Source organism: Meles meles, chromosome 7 (genome assembly GCF_922984935.1).
Source record: "Meles meles chromosome 7, mMelMel3.1 paternal haplotype, whole genome shotgun sequence".
Lineage (NCBI taxonomy): Eukaryota > Metazoa > Chordata > Mammalia > Carnivora > Mustelidae > Meles > Meles meles.
The window spans coordinates 121,289,618-121,306,292 of NC_060072.1; the positions used below are offsets into that span (position 1 = coordinate 121,289,618).

General features: G+C 35.6%; 1 protein-coding gene across 2 annotated transcripts in view; it reads left to right on the forward strand.

The window, feature by feature from the left end:
• CDC123 (cell division cycle 123) overlaps positions 1-16,675 on the forward strand; it is a 55,447-nt gene that overhangs the window by 31,750 nt on the left and 7,022 nt on the right. For both annotated transcript variants that reach the window (XM_046011008.1, XM_046011009.1), the window contains 4 exons: positions 7,241-7,289; positions 10,547-10,622; positions 12,457-12,579; positions 14,146-14,174. In XM_046011008.1, the coding sequence (XP_045866964.1) occupies positions 7,241-7,289; positions 10,547-10,622; positions 12,457-12,579; positions 14,146-14,174 (277 nt within the window). The remainder of the gene's footprint in view (positions 1-7,240; positions 7,290-10,546; positions 10,623-12,456; positions 12,580-14,145; positions 14,175-16,675) is intronic.

Genomic DNA, 16,675 nt, shown 5'->3' on the forward strand with positions numbered 1-16,675 from the left:
TTATTAATTTAACTCAGCTCTGCTTGACATAATTTGTATGCATTCTTAAGATTATCACAAAACTGGTTATTAATCCTAAAATTCAGCAAGTAGTCTCAGGAGTACAATTTTGTGTATAAGTTGGACTGATACAACATTTACCTTATGATTTTTAGGGCCCATTTAATGAGGTGACACTTTTTCTTCTGTGGATTGTTTTAATTTTAGGTAGCGTATTTTCTCTCTTTTTGAAGAGGAATTCTACAAGAATTCAAATGAACATACCCAGTGAACCTTAGTTCAGTCTCGTTTTACTTTTATCTTTGTTTTTCCACCACCAGTGAAATCTGGAATGGAATCTATGCACCAGTACTCAACTTGGTTCTCTTGGTTCCTCATGGGCATTAGTCTACAATACCAGAAATACTGATGCTTAAGGTTCCATGGCTCTGCATTGTGTGTGTGTGTGCGTGCCCATAATTTACACTTTTTTCTTAAACTTAACAAGTGTTTACCGTGAGGTATAATGTAACCTTATAACTTTTGATAAAAGCTTACCTATGAGACTTGTGCCCTAGTAAATATCTAGGATGGTATGCCACTTTAAAACATCAGTGATTGTGTTTACTGCCACTTCAGAAAGCTTTAATGAAGATGTTTTCCTACTGCTTATAAAAATGGCCAAATTGTGATCTCAGCCAGTGGACTTAGGTAATACGTCATTTGCCTAGAGGAAATTCATATAGATAGTATTCTCAAAGTATACCCCTAGTGTGATCCTCCTTCCCCCACTCCTGCCATGTGTCTGGCCCAAATTACAGGCCCAAATCATACGCTTTGAGTAGGTAATATTGTAAACCTGTATGTCCAGTGCCAGAATCTCGCCTCTTAGCCCCAACACACAGAATTCATTTTCAACTTAGATGTTTTCCACTAGTATCATCTGTTTTCATCTCCATCTAGCTCTTTCTTATATAGTCTATTTCTGAATTGTAGCACAGCTCAGCATAGTGCAAGCACATGCATCCTTTTCTGGTGCTCTCCTCCTTTACTTGTAACAAAGCATGGGATACATTCTGCTTCATCTGTATACTAGAGTACATCCATTGTTTTCCTGATTGTGCTCCCCTCTGCTCCACACACCCACGTCCTTATCATTGAGTGTATTACATTTGTTCTCTTTTGATGCGTGAAATATTTGGAACCGCATGATAAAAACTTGTTGATCGCAGTTATGAAGTTCACAGAAAAAATTATGTCAATATTAAGACATGTTTAGGACATAATGAATAGGTCTATTTATGCTAAGTCCTTGGGGCTGACAGGTAGTGCAGTCTTGTTGAAATTGAGGGAGTGATTTGGGCAGGACCTTGAGTAGACATGAAAGAAATAAGATGGCCCTTCTGCCTGCCAGTGATCCATGCTTGCAGTTTTGGGCTAAGACTTTTTTTTCCCCCTTTCTTCTCTTTTTAAAGATTTGGATCTGGAACATTACTTTCAAAAAGTCCTGTTAACTGGCTAATTTCAAAATGTTTTAAAAATGCACTGATATAATTTCGTAGTAGCTTTTATCAGAATAGACTTTGGGGTTTTGTTTTTTTTTTCCAAAATAAAATCTTTATTATTTTTGTACCCGAGAATTTTTTTAGTTTGTGATTCCACTGTAGATAATGTAGCATTCATCATTTAATAACATTTGTGTATATTTGGCATTTTAATGGGTAGCTAGAGGAACTATAATTCAGTATAGGAGCCTCCTTTCCATCCAGATTGTAAAGCAGTGACTTAGATTTAGTACTACTTTCTGTTGTTACCTTGTTGAAAATTTCAGTCAAAGAAATCTTCCAAGTTATAATAAAATACTTACCAGGAAAATAAATTAAGAAGTGAGATTTAAAAATACACACACACACACACACACACAAAATAAGCTCCTAAGTGTACATGAAAATGGTTAGTAAGTACTAATTATAACTAGACTGTTCAGGTTGGCAGAGATGTTTAAATGAGATTCAAAATGTTCTCATTTGTAATTGTAAAAGAACTTTAAGAAACTGATCGTTAATTTCTGGTTTTAGCTAAGTGGCAGGCAAGATAACCAGAAAAATCTTTTGTTACAAATTATCTAGAGATGCTTGGTAAAATATTAACTATAACAAAAATTTAAATGCATAGCTGAATTCAGGAGAAACAAAAGGCAAGTCCCAGTTGCAAGAAATGTGATGAGGATAGAAAATCAGAAGGTTAGGTAGAGAAGTCTTTTAGGGGTCATTATCAGAACCGATAAGGGACATAACTTTTAATCCCTTTATGGGACTAGAGGCTAAGCATTAAACCAAAATAAAGTGAAGATTGGAAAAGAGACCGTTTTGCATCTTCAGTAAAGGATGAGCAAGAAAAAAATTCATCCATTGGCACAGAGACAGGGAAGAAGGACTGAAAGTTCTTGGGCTTTGGCTTTTTGGTTTAAAAGTTTGAAACCTCAGGCCTGTGTCTCATGAACTTTGAAAAACAGAATTTGAACCACCTGCCTGTTAGAGATCTCCCATTAACTAAGAAATTAATCTAAAAGTTCTCCAGTCATTTTTACCCTTGAGGCACCTAGAAGATGCAAATACAAAGTGCTCTGGGAAGACTCCACAACCCAGGCCTCGGGGGACCCCCAGAGAAATGAGCCACACCAAACATGTGCTCATGTAGAAATAACAAGATCTGTGAGAAAACAGCGCATCGTGCCTCAAGGTGAGACAGTGGACTAGAGGACTAAGAGCTGTATGAATTTAAAATAACAGAAGTTTCAATGATAATGTAAAGGAAGTATTTTAATTAATTAAACTCATAAAAAGAATTGAGACTCTTAGTACAAATATTAGGTCCATTAATTTATATTTAAGGATTGTAAAAATTCCAGGGTTGTTAGTACCCTAATTATCTTATTTTTGCTTTTTAAACCTACCTCCTCCAGAATGTAAATGGAATCTAAATATTCACACACAGCGTTCTTTGCAGTATTTCAGCTAAGCTCTTGAAAATGCTATTATTGACCTTTACGTTCGGGCTTAACTAGCTGGCTCTGTACTCTTCTCTTGCAGGAACTGTGCTGGGCCATCTGGTTAATCATCTTAATAAGAAAAAGCCTTATACAATAATCTCACATAGCACAGACATTCTCACTTCTGCTTTCTGAAACTAACCAGGCTTTTAAAATAACATTAAATGTTAAACCAATCAACACTTAAAAAAATAAATGTTATAGGATGGGGAATGCAAATATGCATTAAAACATACTTTTTTAAAAGTAGCAATATGAGGATTAATCAAGGGCTGAAATCAGTATTCTTAAGAATATCAAAACATTAGATAACGAAGATCTGTGTTTTGGAATTGTGTCTATTGGGTTTCCTGTAGTATTTTAAAAATAGGTAGATATAGGATCTTAATCCACCTTGTTCTTTATAGAATAATAGCAATATTCTATCCTCTATTATCAGATTTCCAAAATCTATGGCACCCACATGATTAAATCACATTTCAAGGGGCACCTGGGTGGCTCAGTCAGTTAAGCGTCTGCCTTCAGCTCAGGTCATGATCCTGGGGTCCTGGGATCCTGGGATCGAGCCCCACATCAGGCTCTCTGCTCAGCAGGGAGCCTGTTTCTCCTTCTCACTCTCTCATATGCCCGCCCTCCCTCCCCCTGCGTGTGCTCTCTGTCAAATAAATAAATAAAACCTTAAAAAAAAAAAATCACATTTCAAGAATGAGAATGGTACTATACTTACCACTAAGATAATGCCATTATTTTACTTATTCAAATTCCTTTGTCATTTCCCTACTTCCATCTCCATGTATGTTTTAGATACATTTAAATTAAGAAAAGATAATTCAGTTTTATCATCGATAATGAATTGTTGGTTAGTTGGAAGCCAAAATGTTACCTTTTTTTTCTATTGAGGTGGTGTACAACATGGTAATTCCATATTTGTTTATGTTATAAAATGTAAAATATTAATTTTTAAAGTAAACTTGAATTGGTTTCCTACAAAGGCAATACGTGTACACTTTGTACTTTTATGTATTTTTTAATTCCCCAAAATTAAAAGTTGGAATAAAAGTATATATATCTGTTTTAAGGACAAAAAATTTTTATAATAGAATTCATAAAATAGCATTTTTTTTTTACTAATTAAAAGGCTTAGACTGTTAAACTAGGAAAAGAGGCAAGGAATCTTTCGAAATGAAAAATTTATTATGTGGAGGACTTTTTTTTTAGATGCATCTGGTATTTATGGTGTTTTGGTTTTTTAGCTGAAATTCAAGAGCTTTAACAGCAGCTTTTTTTTTTTTTTTTTTTTTTTTGAGAGAGAGAGAGCTCACATGCATAAGGGCAGGGTGGGGCAGAGGGTGAGAGAGACCAGCGGACTCCACACTGAACTTGGGGCTCGATCTCACAACCCTGAGATCATGACCTGAGCTGAAATCAAGAGTTGGATGCTTAACTGACCGACTGACCCACCCAGGTGCCCTAGCAGCAACTCTAGAACCTCCATCCTTGCTGGTTTAGTGCCCTCCCTACCACTTATTTGATCTCTCACCTTTCAGAGCCTTGGTATCCTCATGTGGTAAACATTGATATTAATAGCACTTTCTCATAGGATTATTAGTGCCTGTTCATTAATACAGAGAAAACCCCATTGCTTTTCAACAAAGCACATTGGGTGTACTTTGTATTTCAGATTATATCTGCCCATGCCCAGTTGTTAGTAGAAATAAAGGGTTTTTTTCTGAGAATCTCAGCCAACCAACTAAATTAGAGTTGCTATTGTTTCTAGTATAAATTACAAATGATTACAGAGAATTCCAACCTAATCAAATATTCAGGGGAATTGAAAAGCTTTTCAAACTCAGTTTTACTTGTAAATTGCTTAAGTGATCTTTAGAAGTATTTTTTATCTTCTTTATGTTGTTGTTTTTCTTTTTAATAAAAATGTCTCTCGACTGCAAGTTTTACTTAGTCTTTAATTTTCGGTGTTCTCTACGTTTCTGTCATCTGCCTGAGGTGATCTCTTCTATTTACTTTCTGGACTTTAGCTCTTATACCTCTGTGATTACCTCCAGATAATTATCTACAACTCCTCCCTCTCTTTCAGTTTTGTTTTTCCTGGTTGCTTCCTACACATCTCTGTGTGGTTCTCCGGATGTTTCCAGTGCTCCACATACAAACATTATTCTCTCCCATCTTTCTCTCACCCCTGTCACCTGCTTTTCTCTCAGTCTCAGTGAATGGCATTCCCGTCACTGTCCAGCCAGTCATCCCGACATCTTTTTCCCTCACCTCTCACTTTCAGCAGGGCGCCAGGCAATGTTAAGTAGGCTTTGACTCCTGAATATCTTTTTAGAGTGCTTTCCTCCTCCCCCACTCCCACTGCAGCACATAGACTCTTATCTCTCCCCAGGGTTATTGGATTGAGCCTTCTAATTGGTTTCTCTGCCTTCCTACTTGCCACTCTCCCCGTTCCCCCCGCCCTGCCAGCCCAGCTGTCCAGTACCTTTACCACAGTGGTAGTCCTGGAGCCCTCACATGTTTAGAGACTTAGCTCCCTATTATCTATATAATATAGTACAGCCTCCCTAGAGAGACAAACAAGACCCTTCACAATCTGGATACTCCTCTTTATCCAAAATTTCTCTCCATTGTCATCTTTTTTTTTTTAATTGGATTATAGTTGATACAAATGTTATATTAGTTTTGGTGTAAAACATAGTGATTTAACAAGTCTATATTTTATGGTATGCTCACCACAGGTTACCTGCCATCTGTCCCCATACGACACTATTCCAGTGCCACTGACTAGACTGCCCATGCTGTGTCTTTTCTCCCCATGACTTACTCATTCTGTAACTGGAAACCTGTATCTCCCACCCCATTTCACCCCCCACCCCTCTCTCTTCTGGTAGCCACCAGTTTGTTCTCTGTGTTTATGAGTCTATTTCTTATAAATATGAGTCTGTTTCTGCTTTTTGTTTGTTTAACATACCCCGTATCTTTATCCATTCATCTATTGATGGACACTTACTTAGGCTGCTTCCATATCTTGGCTGTCAATAAATAATGCCACAATACAGATAGGGGTGCATAAATCTTTTCAAATTAGTGTTTTTGTTTTCTTTGGGCAAATACCCAATAGTGGAATTACTGGATCCCATGGTAGTTCTGCTTTTACTGTTTTGAGGAAGCTTCGTACAGTTCTCCACAGTGGCTGCCCCAGCTTACATTCCCCACAGCAGTGCATGAAGTCTAACCTCATCTTTCCGCGGTTCTCCTTGCGCTCTCTATTCCGTCAGCGCAAAGCCGCAGTAGTTCTCTGCACACAGCATGACAGTTCTCATTTCCCTTCCTGCTCTAGTGCATGCTTCCCTTTGCCTTAATATGGACCCTTCCCTTCCTGTTGAACAAGGCCTTCTTGAGTACCACCTCCCCTCCCCCCCACACAACAGAGAGCTAATCGGATTTTCCTTTGTGCTGTCAGAGTATTTTTATTTTTGCTTCCAGTGTTTGGAATTTCTTTGTCTGCTTGTTAGGCTTTGCCCACCAGACTAACTTTCTCCTAAAGAACAAGGGACTCAGGTCATTTTAGCATTTCGGGTGCCTAGCCAGTCCTTATAGGGAGGTATTTAACAAAGGCATTTAGAAAATACATGAAAAATTGTTCATGAAATGGAGGATTTTTAGAGAGGGAAATAGTTTGCTTAATGAAGGGTTGAGTAGTTCTAGCAAATATTTTTTTACACGGCATGTAGGGTAAAGATTGGATTAACTTTGTGTGGCTTTGGATCGTGGAGATAATGTCAGCAGAGAAGTAGACTTCTGATTTAGCCATAAAGAAGGCAATGAGAATTGTAGAACAGCAGCGCCATCCTGCCTTCATTTGGAATCTGTATTTAGACAACCTGAGTTTTAGTCCTGTCTTGGTCACTAAATTTGGTCATTTCTGGGTCTAAGTTTCTTTGTTGTTTAACAGAAAAATGAAGATAATTGTAGATTATGTGGTGGTTTGGAGGACTCGTGAAATACCTTTTTGGGTTCCTCACCTAACATCTGATGTTGAATAGTACTTAATAAATGTTCATTGGATTTGAATTAGCCTCCTGTTACTGGATTCTTTTAGTAAAACCTTACATGTATCACACTGAATATAAGTAAATGTGTGTACCTAAGCTGGCACCAAAAAAAGATACTCAATTGCCTTTTTTTCTCTTAAAGATTTATTCATTGTACTGATGATTCTCCAGATCCTTGTATAGAATATGAGGTAAGGATTTGCTTTTTTAAATCTTGAAATTGATAATCCTAGATGAAGATGTGTTGGAAATTGCTGTCTATTCTTAAGCAGAATGAATAAAATTTTTTGAATCAATTTCTCTGGGAACCCTGGAGCCACTGAATTTTTTAAATTTATGAAAAATATCTGTGTAAATAAATATTTAACACTTAGACACAGTATATACATACTATAGAATGTATGTATTTTGTAATAAAACAAATACTTTACACCCATCATCTGGCTTAAGCTGGGTAAGGTTTTTAACCTGGTATATGAAGAAAAATAATCACCATTTTACCATTTAGGCTCAGTAGACCTTTTATGTTTTTACATTGTTCACTCATTTTACAAATTACATACAGAAGTTAGATCGAAAGGATAGTGGAAAACATTTTTAGAAATAGCAATAAGAATTCAAACATAGCAAATCCAAATTTCTATTCCACTTTTCCTAGTTTGAAGGTTAAATACTAACCCCCACCAAATACCTCTCCCTGAAATGGGCAGTGTTCTTGGATTCAAATAACTACTCATCAGTTGTTATGAGTGAATCTGAAACATACTTTTCTTTCAAATCTTGATTCCAGGTTTCAGCTACATCCCTATAGGCTGTTCCTTATCATTACTCTTGGTTCTTCTTGCACTTGGATTGTCAAAATGTAACACTTTTTGAAAACTTTGACAGCTCATCATTTGTTGAAGAAAGTGGTCATCTTGCTTCATAACTGCAAACCACTTGCATTTTTGGATTTGTAACATTAATTAGAATTAGTCCAGTGGTCTTTTAAAAAAAATTCTTCATTAAAAAAAAAATTCATTGTTTGCTTTGTCACCTTTGTATACACACACTTTCAAAACCTGCAGACTGACTCACTATATCAAGAAATTTTTAGTGTGCTGAATGTATATTGTTATATCTTCTGTGATTTTACCATGTTTGTAGAACAGTTAATTTACTATTTATTAGGCCACCAAACTGGATCTTTTAGCACTTATAATTGAGTTATATACCAGTTGTGAAGGTTTTTTTTTTTTTTTACATACCAGTTGTGAAGGTTTTTTTTTTTTTTACTTAACAGCATAGTATGCGCATATTCCTAATCATTAAACATTTTTATAACATTCTTTATATATATATATTATATTCATATCTTTTGTCTCACTGAAAACACATCTATTAAATCCCTGCTGTGTCTTATCATTTGGTGCTGGAAAACACAAAATGACAAAGATGATTTCTGGAGGCTTGCCCTGAGGCATAATCCTTGTTTGAGATGTCATCTTCTATCCCCAAGATTGATTTCACCCTCAGTTTGCTCTTTTATTGCTTTTTTGGGCATGTGCCATCATCATGGTAGTACATAGGATTTAAAACTCAGTTTTAAAAGCTCAGGAAAGTGATATACTTAGAATAATTAAAATGAAAAAAGTTGCAAGCAGAATCCTATATATGGTGTATTCCTTCTGTGTGTATTTAAGAAGATATATAACATGTACTCCATGCTCATTTATTTGTAGATTATGTCTGGAAAGCTATATGAGTAACTGACAGCACTGGTTACCTCTGAGGGGAGGACAGACGGACTAGATGGGGTGGGGGGCAGAATTCACATTATATCCTTATGTGTTTTTTCAGTCAACTATATAGTGTATGTGTTACCTGTCCCAAACATTATTTCAATAAAGATTATGCAGATTTTCCAAAAAATTAATGTTAGTTTACAATAACTGCTTATTTCTGTGTTACTTAAATAAAAATTACTATAGCCCTAAAGAACTGTATTTGCCAGTATCAGCTTTTAATAGATGACAACTGTGTACATTTTTAGTTTTTTAGTTCTTCATTTAATAATTAGGTTCTTTTTTAAAAATACTAGCACATATAAATCTTGACTAAGAGCTTACAATAATGAAAATTGAAATCAGTGCATTTAAATCTTAGGCATATTTTAAGAATGTAAGTTTAGTTTTTTTAAGAAAAGCAATTTACTATCAAAAATTAAAAAGTATAAGAAAATATGAGGAACTTTTCACCTGAATATATCCTCAGTATTAGCATTTTGTCATTTAACTGCCCTTTCCTGAGATATATATGTGTGTGTGTATATATATATATATATTCTCTTCATAAAATACCTTGCATACCATTTTCTTTCATTTATAGTTTATTTTTCCAGCTCATTAAATATTTTTTTACATCAGGATTTTTAGTGGCTGTGTATCTTATATATTGACAATTTTACTTAGTAACATTTTTTAAGCATTTGGTAGGTGTTATATACTTGTGCTGGGAACATAAAGATGAATTGAGACCTAGTTCCTTGCCCTTTCCGAGTTGCTAGTTAGGAGGGAAGAGAGACTTGTTCAGATTATTGCCGTGTATAACTTGGTATGTATGTGCATACTATAGAATGTTAGATACAAGAAACTGGGAGCACAGGGTATGGGAAGGGAAGATACTGAGGCCACTGGGCCTTATTCGAGGAATGGGGCTTAGTGTGATTTAAGTTCTATCTCTTAGGGCTTAAAGGGCAAAGAAGTGTATGCCAGCCTAAGGGAGGCTAGAGTCACTGGTCACGTATTACGTTAATACTTGGAAGAGTAGGACTAGTTTTCGCCAAAGAACATGTTAAAAACAGACTCAGAAGCATACATTTGTCAACTATAGTATTTATAAAATTGTAGCAATTCAGTCGTATATGAGAATTTGTATATAATATATTAATTATAGTAGTGGAACCCATTTATGACTTGAGCCAGTGACAGAATTGTTTTACTTTAAAGTGGAGGCAAAATTATTGAGGGTTATAGTAACTTTTAGTGATAAATTATAATACTTTTATCAGAGTAGTACACAATGGTGCTAAGAAGGTAGATAACTAGGATATCCATTTTTTTAAAAAAATATACTTAAAGGAGTGAAGAACAAATAATTAGAGGGCAACTGTATGCAATGATGATAGGATTCAACTTCATCCTTGGGTTTGCATATTATGTCAGCTCTCAAAGTGATAAATGACAAAAGTGCTTTTTGTCATAAAGAATTTTAACAGTGTTTCTGCCACTTACTGGACTAATAAATTTGTTCCCTATATTTCATGGTAAGAATGGTTTATGATGCTTTTTCTTCTAAACTATTTGATAATGGCAATTATTAAAACATACTCTTGGCATAAAATTATCTGTTAGACCAGTAAACATTCCTTTGTTACATGATTGTGTTACATTTTTCCTCTCTTATACAGCTTGTTCTTCGAAAATGGTGTGAATTAATTCCTGGGGCTGAGTTCCGATGTTTTGTCAAGGAAAACAAACTTATTGGTGAGTTTTTTTACACATTTAAAGAAGACAAGATTTTTTTTTTCTTTCTAAATTTATATGTTTTACTTTTACTTCTTTTTTTTTTTTTTTTTTTTAAGTAAACTCTACACCACACAGGGGGCTTGAACTCACAACCCCGAGATCAAGAGTCATGTGCTCCACCAACTGAGCCAGCTAGGCATCCCTGAAGTTTATTTATTTTTCGTAATCTCTACACCCAACATGGGGCTCAAACTCATGACCCTGAGATCAAGAGTCACATGCTCCTCAGACTGAGCCAGCCAGTTGCTCCAAGAAGACAAGCTTTTGAAGGAAGTGAATTTCTATTAGGAGAGGGTAGTAATCGGTCTTTATCTCAGATGCTACCTCTAGCCAATTAGTAGTGACTCTCTGGAATTCTCTATTGACAGTGCTTCTGAGGTCATATTCAGTTTCCACAGAGAAGTATCTTGTCCATTTATCATGTCTGGATTCTGGAGATTAAAGTGATGATCTTGGCCATTCCCAGTTTAAGCTACATATCATGTTACCTGCTTTCTCTTTGGGACTTTCCTAAGTATTACTAGCAACACACCACTTATTTTAAGCATCATAAAAAGCCAAGTTTTGGGATCTTTGTTTCTATTATTAGAGCAGTGTTTATTATTCTAGCAAGAGGAAATATGTAGACAAGTGCATTACTTAAAAAGCCACCCATTTTCTTCCTCTCAGATTATTACTTTGCTGTGATGTACTCAAGTATTGAAAATAATCTGCTTTTTGTCTTTGCATGTTTTCCATGCAGTAAAACTTATCTTTGACCAAGAAAAGTGTGATTTGAATAAAATCACATCAGCACTATTTTTTAAAATTTTAAAAATTTAAAAGTTTTTAAAATTTGTCTATTATTATAATTTTTTTTAGAGAGGGAAAGAGAGAGAATCTTAACCAGGCTCCACACAGCCTCAGGCTTACAACCCTGAGATCATGACCTGAGCTGAAACCGAAAGTCAGGAGCTTAACTGACTGAGCCACCCAGGTGCCCCACATGAGCACTATTTAGTGAATGTGACGTTAACATCTGTTAATTTACCTGAAAGAAACTTGGGGTGTTTGAATTGATCATATTGTTAGGTATTTCTGGAAGAAGGTGCAACACAAGCAGAGCTAAAGAAGAGAGTTGTATTGTCGTTGATGAAGAAATTGGGTGGAAACCCTTCTTTCAAGTAGAAAACTTTCCTAGGCCTAGAGCAAATTGAGGGAGTTTTTACAATAATCCCTTTAGTGTATTTGGAATAAAATCAGCCAGTCACTCTGAAGAAGGGAATGTTTACTTTTCCATGGCTTGAAACATTAGGCTTGTGAAAGGCATTGTAGCATGTGTGAACAGGAAAAATAGCCTGTTTCTGTGAAATACAATATGAATTGGAAGACACTGGGAATATTTTAAGTTTCCCAAAGAGTGGAAAAGAATACCATTTTGTAGAAAGTTCATTGGAAAAAAAAATCAAGAAGCAACTGTCTACGTGTATAGGTTTAAAATTGCTTCTTTCATTTTTTTACATTGTAAATGTATTTATGACTGAGCTCCTTATTGTACTAAATAAAAATAACTATTTCTAAAGTAAGAATGCATGACAATATGGAACTTAGAACATATCTATCCATATGAATGGATAATTTTTTACTAAGTTTTTTACCTGTATAAAATGCTGAATCATGTATTATGCAATATTCATCTGATTGGTCTTCTGATCTACTTTAATGGTTCTCTCAAAAAGATGTTTAAATTACATTTTGATGTTTTTTTAAAAGAATGTTATATAATAATGAATATAAAATACTTTTTTATCAGGTATTTCTCAAAGGGACTATACACAGTACTATGATCATATTTCTAAACAAAAGGAAGAGATTTGCAGATGCATACAAGACTTTTTCAAGAAACACATACAGTACAAATTCTTGGATGAAGACTGTGAGTAATTTTTATTGACTCAGTGAAATGAAGTACATAATGTTACTGAACCTTACTTCATGGTGGTGCAGATTTTTTTCAAAAGAATTTATTTATTTGAGAGACAATGCACCAGTAAGGGGAGGGGCAGAGGAAGAAACAGATTCCCGGCTGAGCAGGAGCCTGGTGTGTAGATCGTGACCTGAGCCAAAGGCAAACGCTTAACCAACTGAGCCACCCAGGCACCCTGGTGGTGCAGAATTTAAAACTGGATTTAAAACATTGTATTTTAGGGCGCCTGGGTGGCTCAGTGGGTTAAGCCGCTACCTTTGACTCAGGTCATGATCTCAGGGTCCTGGGATCGAGTCCCGCATTGGGCTCTCTGCTCAGCAGGGAGTCTGCTTCCCTCTCTCTCTCTCTCTGCCTGCCTCTCTATCTACTTGTGATCTCTGTCAAATAAATAAATAAAATCTTTAAAAAAAAAAAAAAAAACATTGTATTTTAACCGTTTTGCTGTATTACTGTATCTGATGGTTGGCATGTTAATTTTATCTTATTTTAATCAGTCACTTTTTAATACCAAGGCAGATACTTCTCTTATCATTTTAGACATTTTACTATTCATTTCAGAGGGTCTATCTACAGAGAGCAAAATGCTTGTGTTATTCAGACTAAATTAGCTAGTTGACTGGTATACCTTTCTAGATTTTTTTATTTGAATGATCAGATAGTACCAGTTATAAGGTAAACATTTGTGGCTTGCTTTTAAGAAAGTATATTGTATATGAAAGAGTTTTCTTGCATTCTAAAATCTGTTCTGATTTCTTCTTGCCAAACCTGGGTTCTGTGGCAAGTTTGATTTTAAAAAAGATGAATCATGCCATAACCATAGCTAGATTTTATGCTTTCCAACTACAGATTTTACTGAAATCATTCCTCATCAAATGAATTAAAGGATTGATGTCTTTGTCATTAGTACATGTTATTTGTTTATAATGGTGAATTCGTTGGGATGATGTGTTGGTTTGAAGTTTTAAATACAATTAACTTTTGATTAACCCAGGTTTGAACTGCATGGGTCCACTTACATGTGGATTTTTTTCCTAATACATTCAGTGTGGGGCTGTAGATATATTTTCCTTATGACTTTACTAATATTTTCTCTACCTTTATTGTAAGAATACAGTATGTAATACACAAAATACATGTTAATTGTTTATGTTATTGGTAAGGATTTGGGTCAACAGCGGGCTGTTAGTAGTTAAGTTTCAGGGAAGTAAAAACTTAAACATGAGTTTTCCAACTCTGCAGGGAAGTCAGTACCCCCAGCCCCTGCATTGTTTAAGGATCAACTGTATAAAGGATTATGGCCAAGCGTAGAGTAAAGGAAAATAAAATCATATAAATAAAACATTGTAGGCTATCTTATCATATTTAAAAATTTTGAGATTTAGAAGCATGAAGTTCTCAAGGTACTTATATTCTATTTGAGTAATGAATAATAAGATTCATTTTAATTTTCAAAAGGAGACTTAGATCATGAAAATAGTCGTTCATTGTTAACTTTGAATTTTTTCTCCTTTACAGTTGTGTTCGATATATATAGAGACAGTAGGGTAAGTAACAACTATCTGATACGCTTTAAAATCAGGGCTGGTCTTCTGGAGTGTGTAGCCATTATGTAGGAATCTGCTGCTCAAAAAATACTTTCTCAAACCAGCTAAGGTGTTTGAAAGTCACAGTGGTCAAGAATCTCCCTTAACATATACTTAACATTGAGAGACATATTTTCAATAGTTTTGTAGATTAGGATTTATTAATTTAACAGATGGCTAAATGGCTACTTTATGTCCTGCTTTCCACTTTTGTCAGGGTTCTAGGCCTGCTTAAAATAGTTCAGTTGGCACACGTAAGTGTGGCCAGAAGTTTGTCTTTTGATATTGGGGTAATTATTTTTAATCAACTAAAAGATCTTAGCATGATTGGGATCACTTTTATCTTTAGACTGAAGATGAGGATTTGCTTATTCTTTAAATCTTACAAGTGATGAAAACTATATAATGAAAAAGAGAACAAAAATTTGACTTCATTTAATCCTATAGCAGAGGTTTTATTATCAAGACATGCAATCTTTTAAAAAAAAATCTGGGTCACTAAACGTCCTGTGATTAGTGCTTATTGACTAAACTGTTGGGAAGACAGGAGGTGTGTTTTCTGAGTATGTGACCATATGTTTTCCAAATGTTACCCGCACATTTCTCATTCCCTCTCCAAGCTCAAGCAGCTCCACTGTTGTGATGCTTGCGATACCTTTGAATCATTTTTTGGACAAAAGGGTCTGGCCCATATGGTCATGTCCCAAAATACCTGTTAACTGTTGACTTGCCTCTTTTTAGCCAATAGACATCACTTACTCTGTTTTCACCTCTATGTCTTCAAGGGTAAGAGTGTCTGCTAAGAGTTAGAAAGAGGAGTTACAAATTGAGATGTGGTAAGGAAGAGGAATGTTACTTTGCACTTTAAATCTAGTGGAAACAAAGGTTAGAGAAAGGACAGGAAGCTGGTGTGATGGAATGGATAGAAACCAGGGCTGATCAACAGGAACCCAGGCTCTAGTCCCAGCTCTGCTTCTGACTGATAGACACTGGCCGCATCAGTCACTCACACAGTTAACATTTAAAGAGAGCCTGTACTGTCAGATGCCATGCTTCTAGCAAAAAGCTTCCAACAAGATGATCTCCTGACCTGCAAGGAGTTTATCCTTGAGACTTAAACATTCCAGGGAATTGGCTGGTCATAAGTGGGATCAAATCAACCAGTTAGTGAATGAGTAAACCTAGCTTGCTACCCTAATGTGTAGGTCAGAAGAATTTTTTTTCAAGATTTTATTTATTTATTTGACAGAGAAAGAGAGAGAGATCACAAGTAGGCAGAGAGGCAGGCTGAGAGAGAGGGGGAAGCAGGCTCCCTGCTGAGCAGGAAGCCTGATGCGGGGCTCAGTCTCAGGGATCTTGACCTGAGCTGAAGGCAGCAGCTTAACCCACTGAGCCACCCAGGCGCCCCTCAGAAGAACTTTACTTGTATTTAACTCAGGTTATGCATATAACCCTGTGAGGTATGTGTTATTCTCATTTTACAGATATTAAAACTGAAGTAATTATATTTTAATGCAGTTATATTTAATGGCATTTAAAAATGTGGAATTTACTAAGGTCTGTCAGTATTTCCCTGGAAAATGTGCAGGTCTGCTTTGATTCACTATTGCTGGCAGGTCAGTGCAAATGGGTAATTTGGTGAAAGAGTTATATAAATGTCTCAAGTGAAGTTGGATGTGTAGAGAAGTAATTACTGCTATGATCTAACAGAACTGAAAGAAGTTGTAGGTTTTTAAAAGTGAGAAACATACCAGTAGAAACATGCTGACAGGTTCTGAGAAGAGATTTAAACCGTGATGTAAAACACATTTGCATATACTCAGTGGCACTCGTATCACTGTTTTGTTAGGCACTTTGCGGAAATTTGGTTTTATGACGGTTGCAGAAAACTAAGTCTTTATGGTGGTCTCTCCTATACAGTGGAACTGAAGTCTGAGTTTGGCAATATTCTGATGTGTCTACTTTCTTACTACAGCTGGGCAAGTTGACTCAGTGTTGATAGATTCTAACAGTCACATATGTCAGAGATGGCCCACATATTCAGTAGGTCTGGGATGAGGCCTTGGTATATGTATTTTAAGGAGCTCCTTAAGTGATGATAACTCATAACTAGAATTTAGAATAACTACTTCAGAGACTTGGAAAATTTTTGCAGTCTCCTTATTTTAGTGATGGCTGTTGTTTTATTACTAATTTCATTGCTGTAAGGACTAAAAATGTCTGATCGTGAGTCTTTGATATTGTTGAGATTGGCTTTGCAACTTGGTCACTTTTTTTTTTCTGTTCTGTGTGTGTTTGAAAAATTACAACTAATGTGTGACATATTCTGTAGATGTTTGTTAGATTAAGCTTGGTAATAATAATTGTGAAAATCTTTTTTTAGATTGTGAATGAAATGGTGTCTGAAGAGACCTTCAAAACGATACAGATTTGGGGGGAATGGATGGAATATAGATGTAATA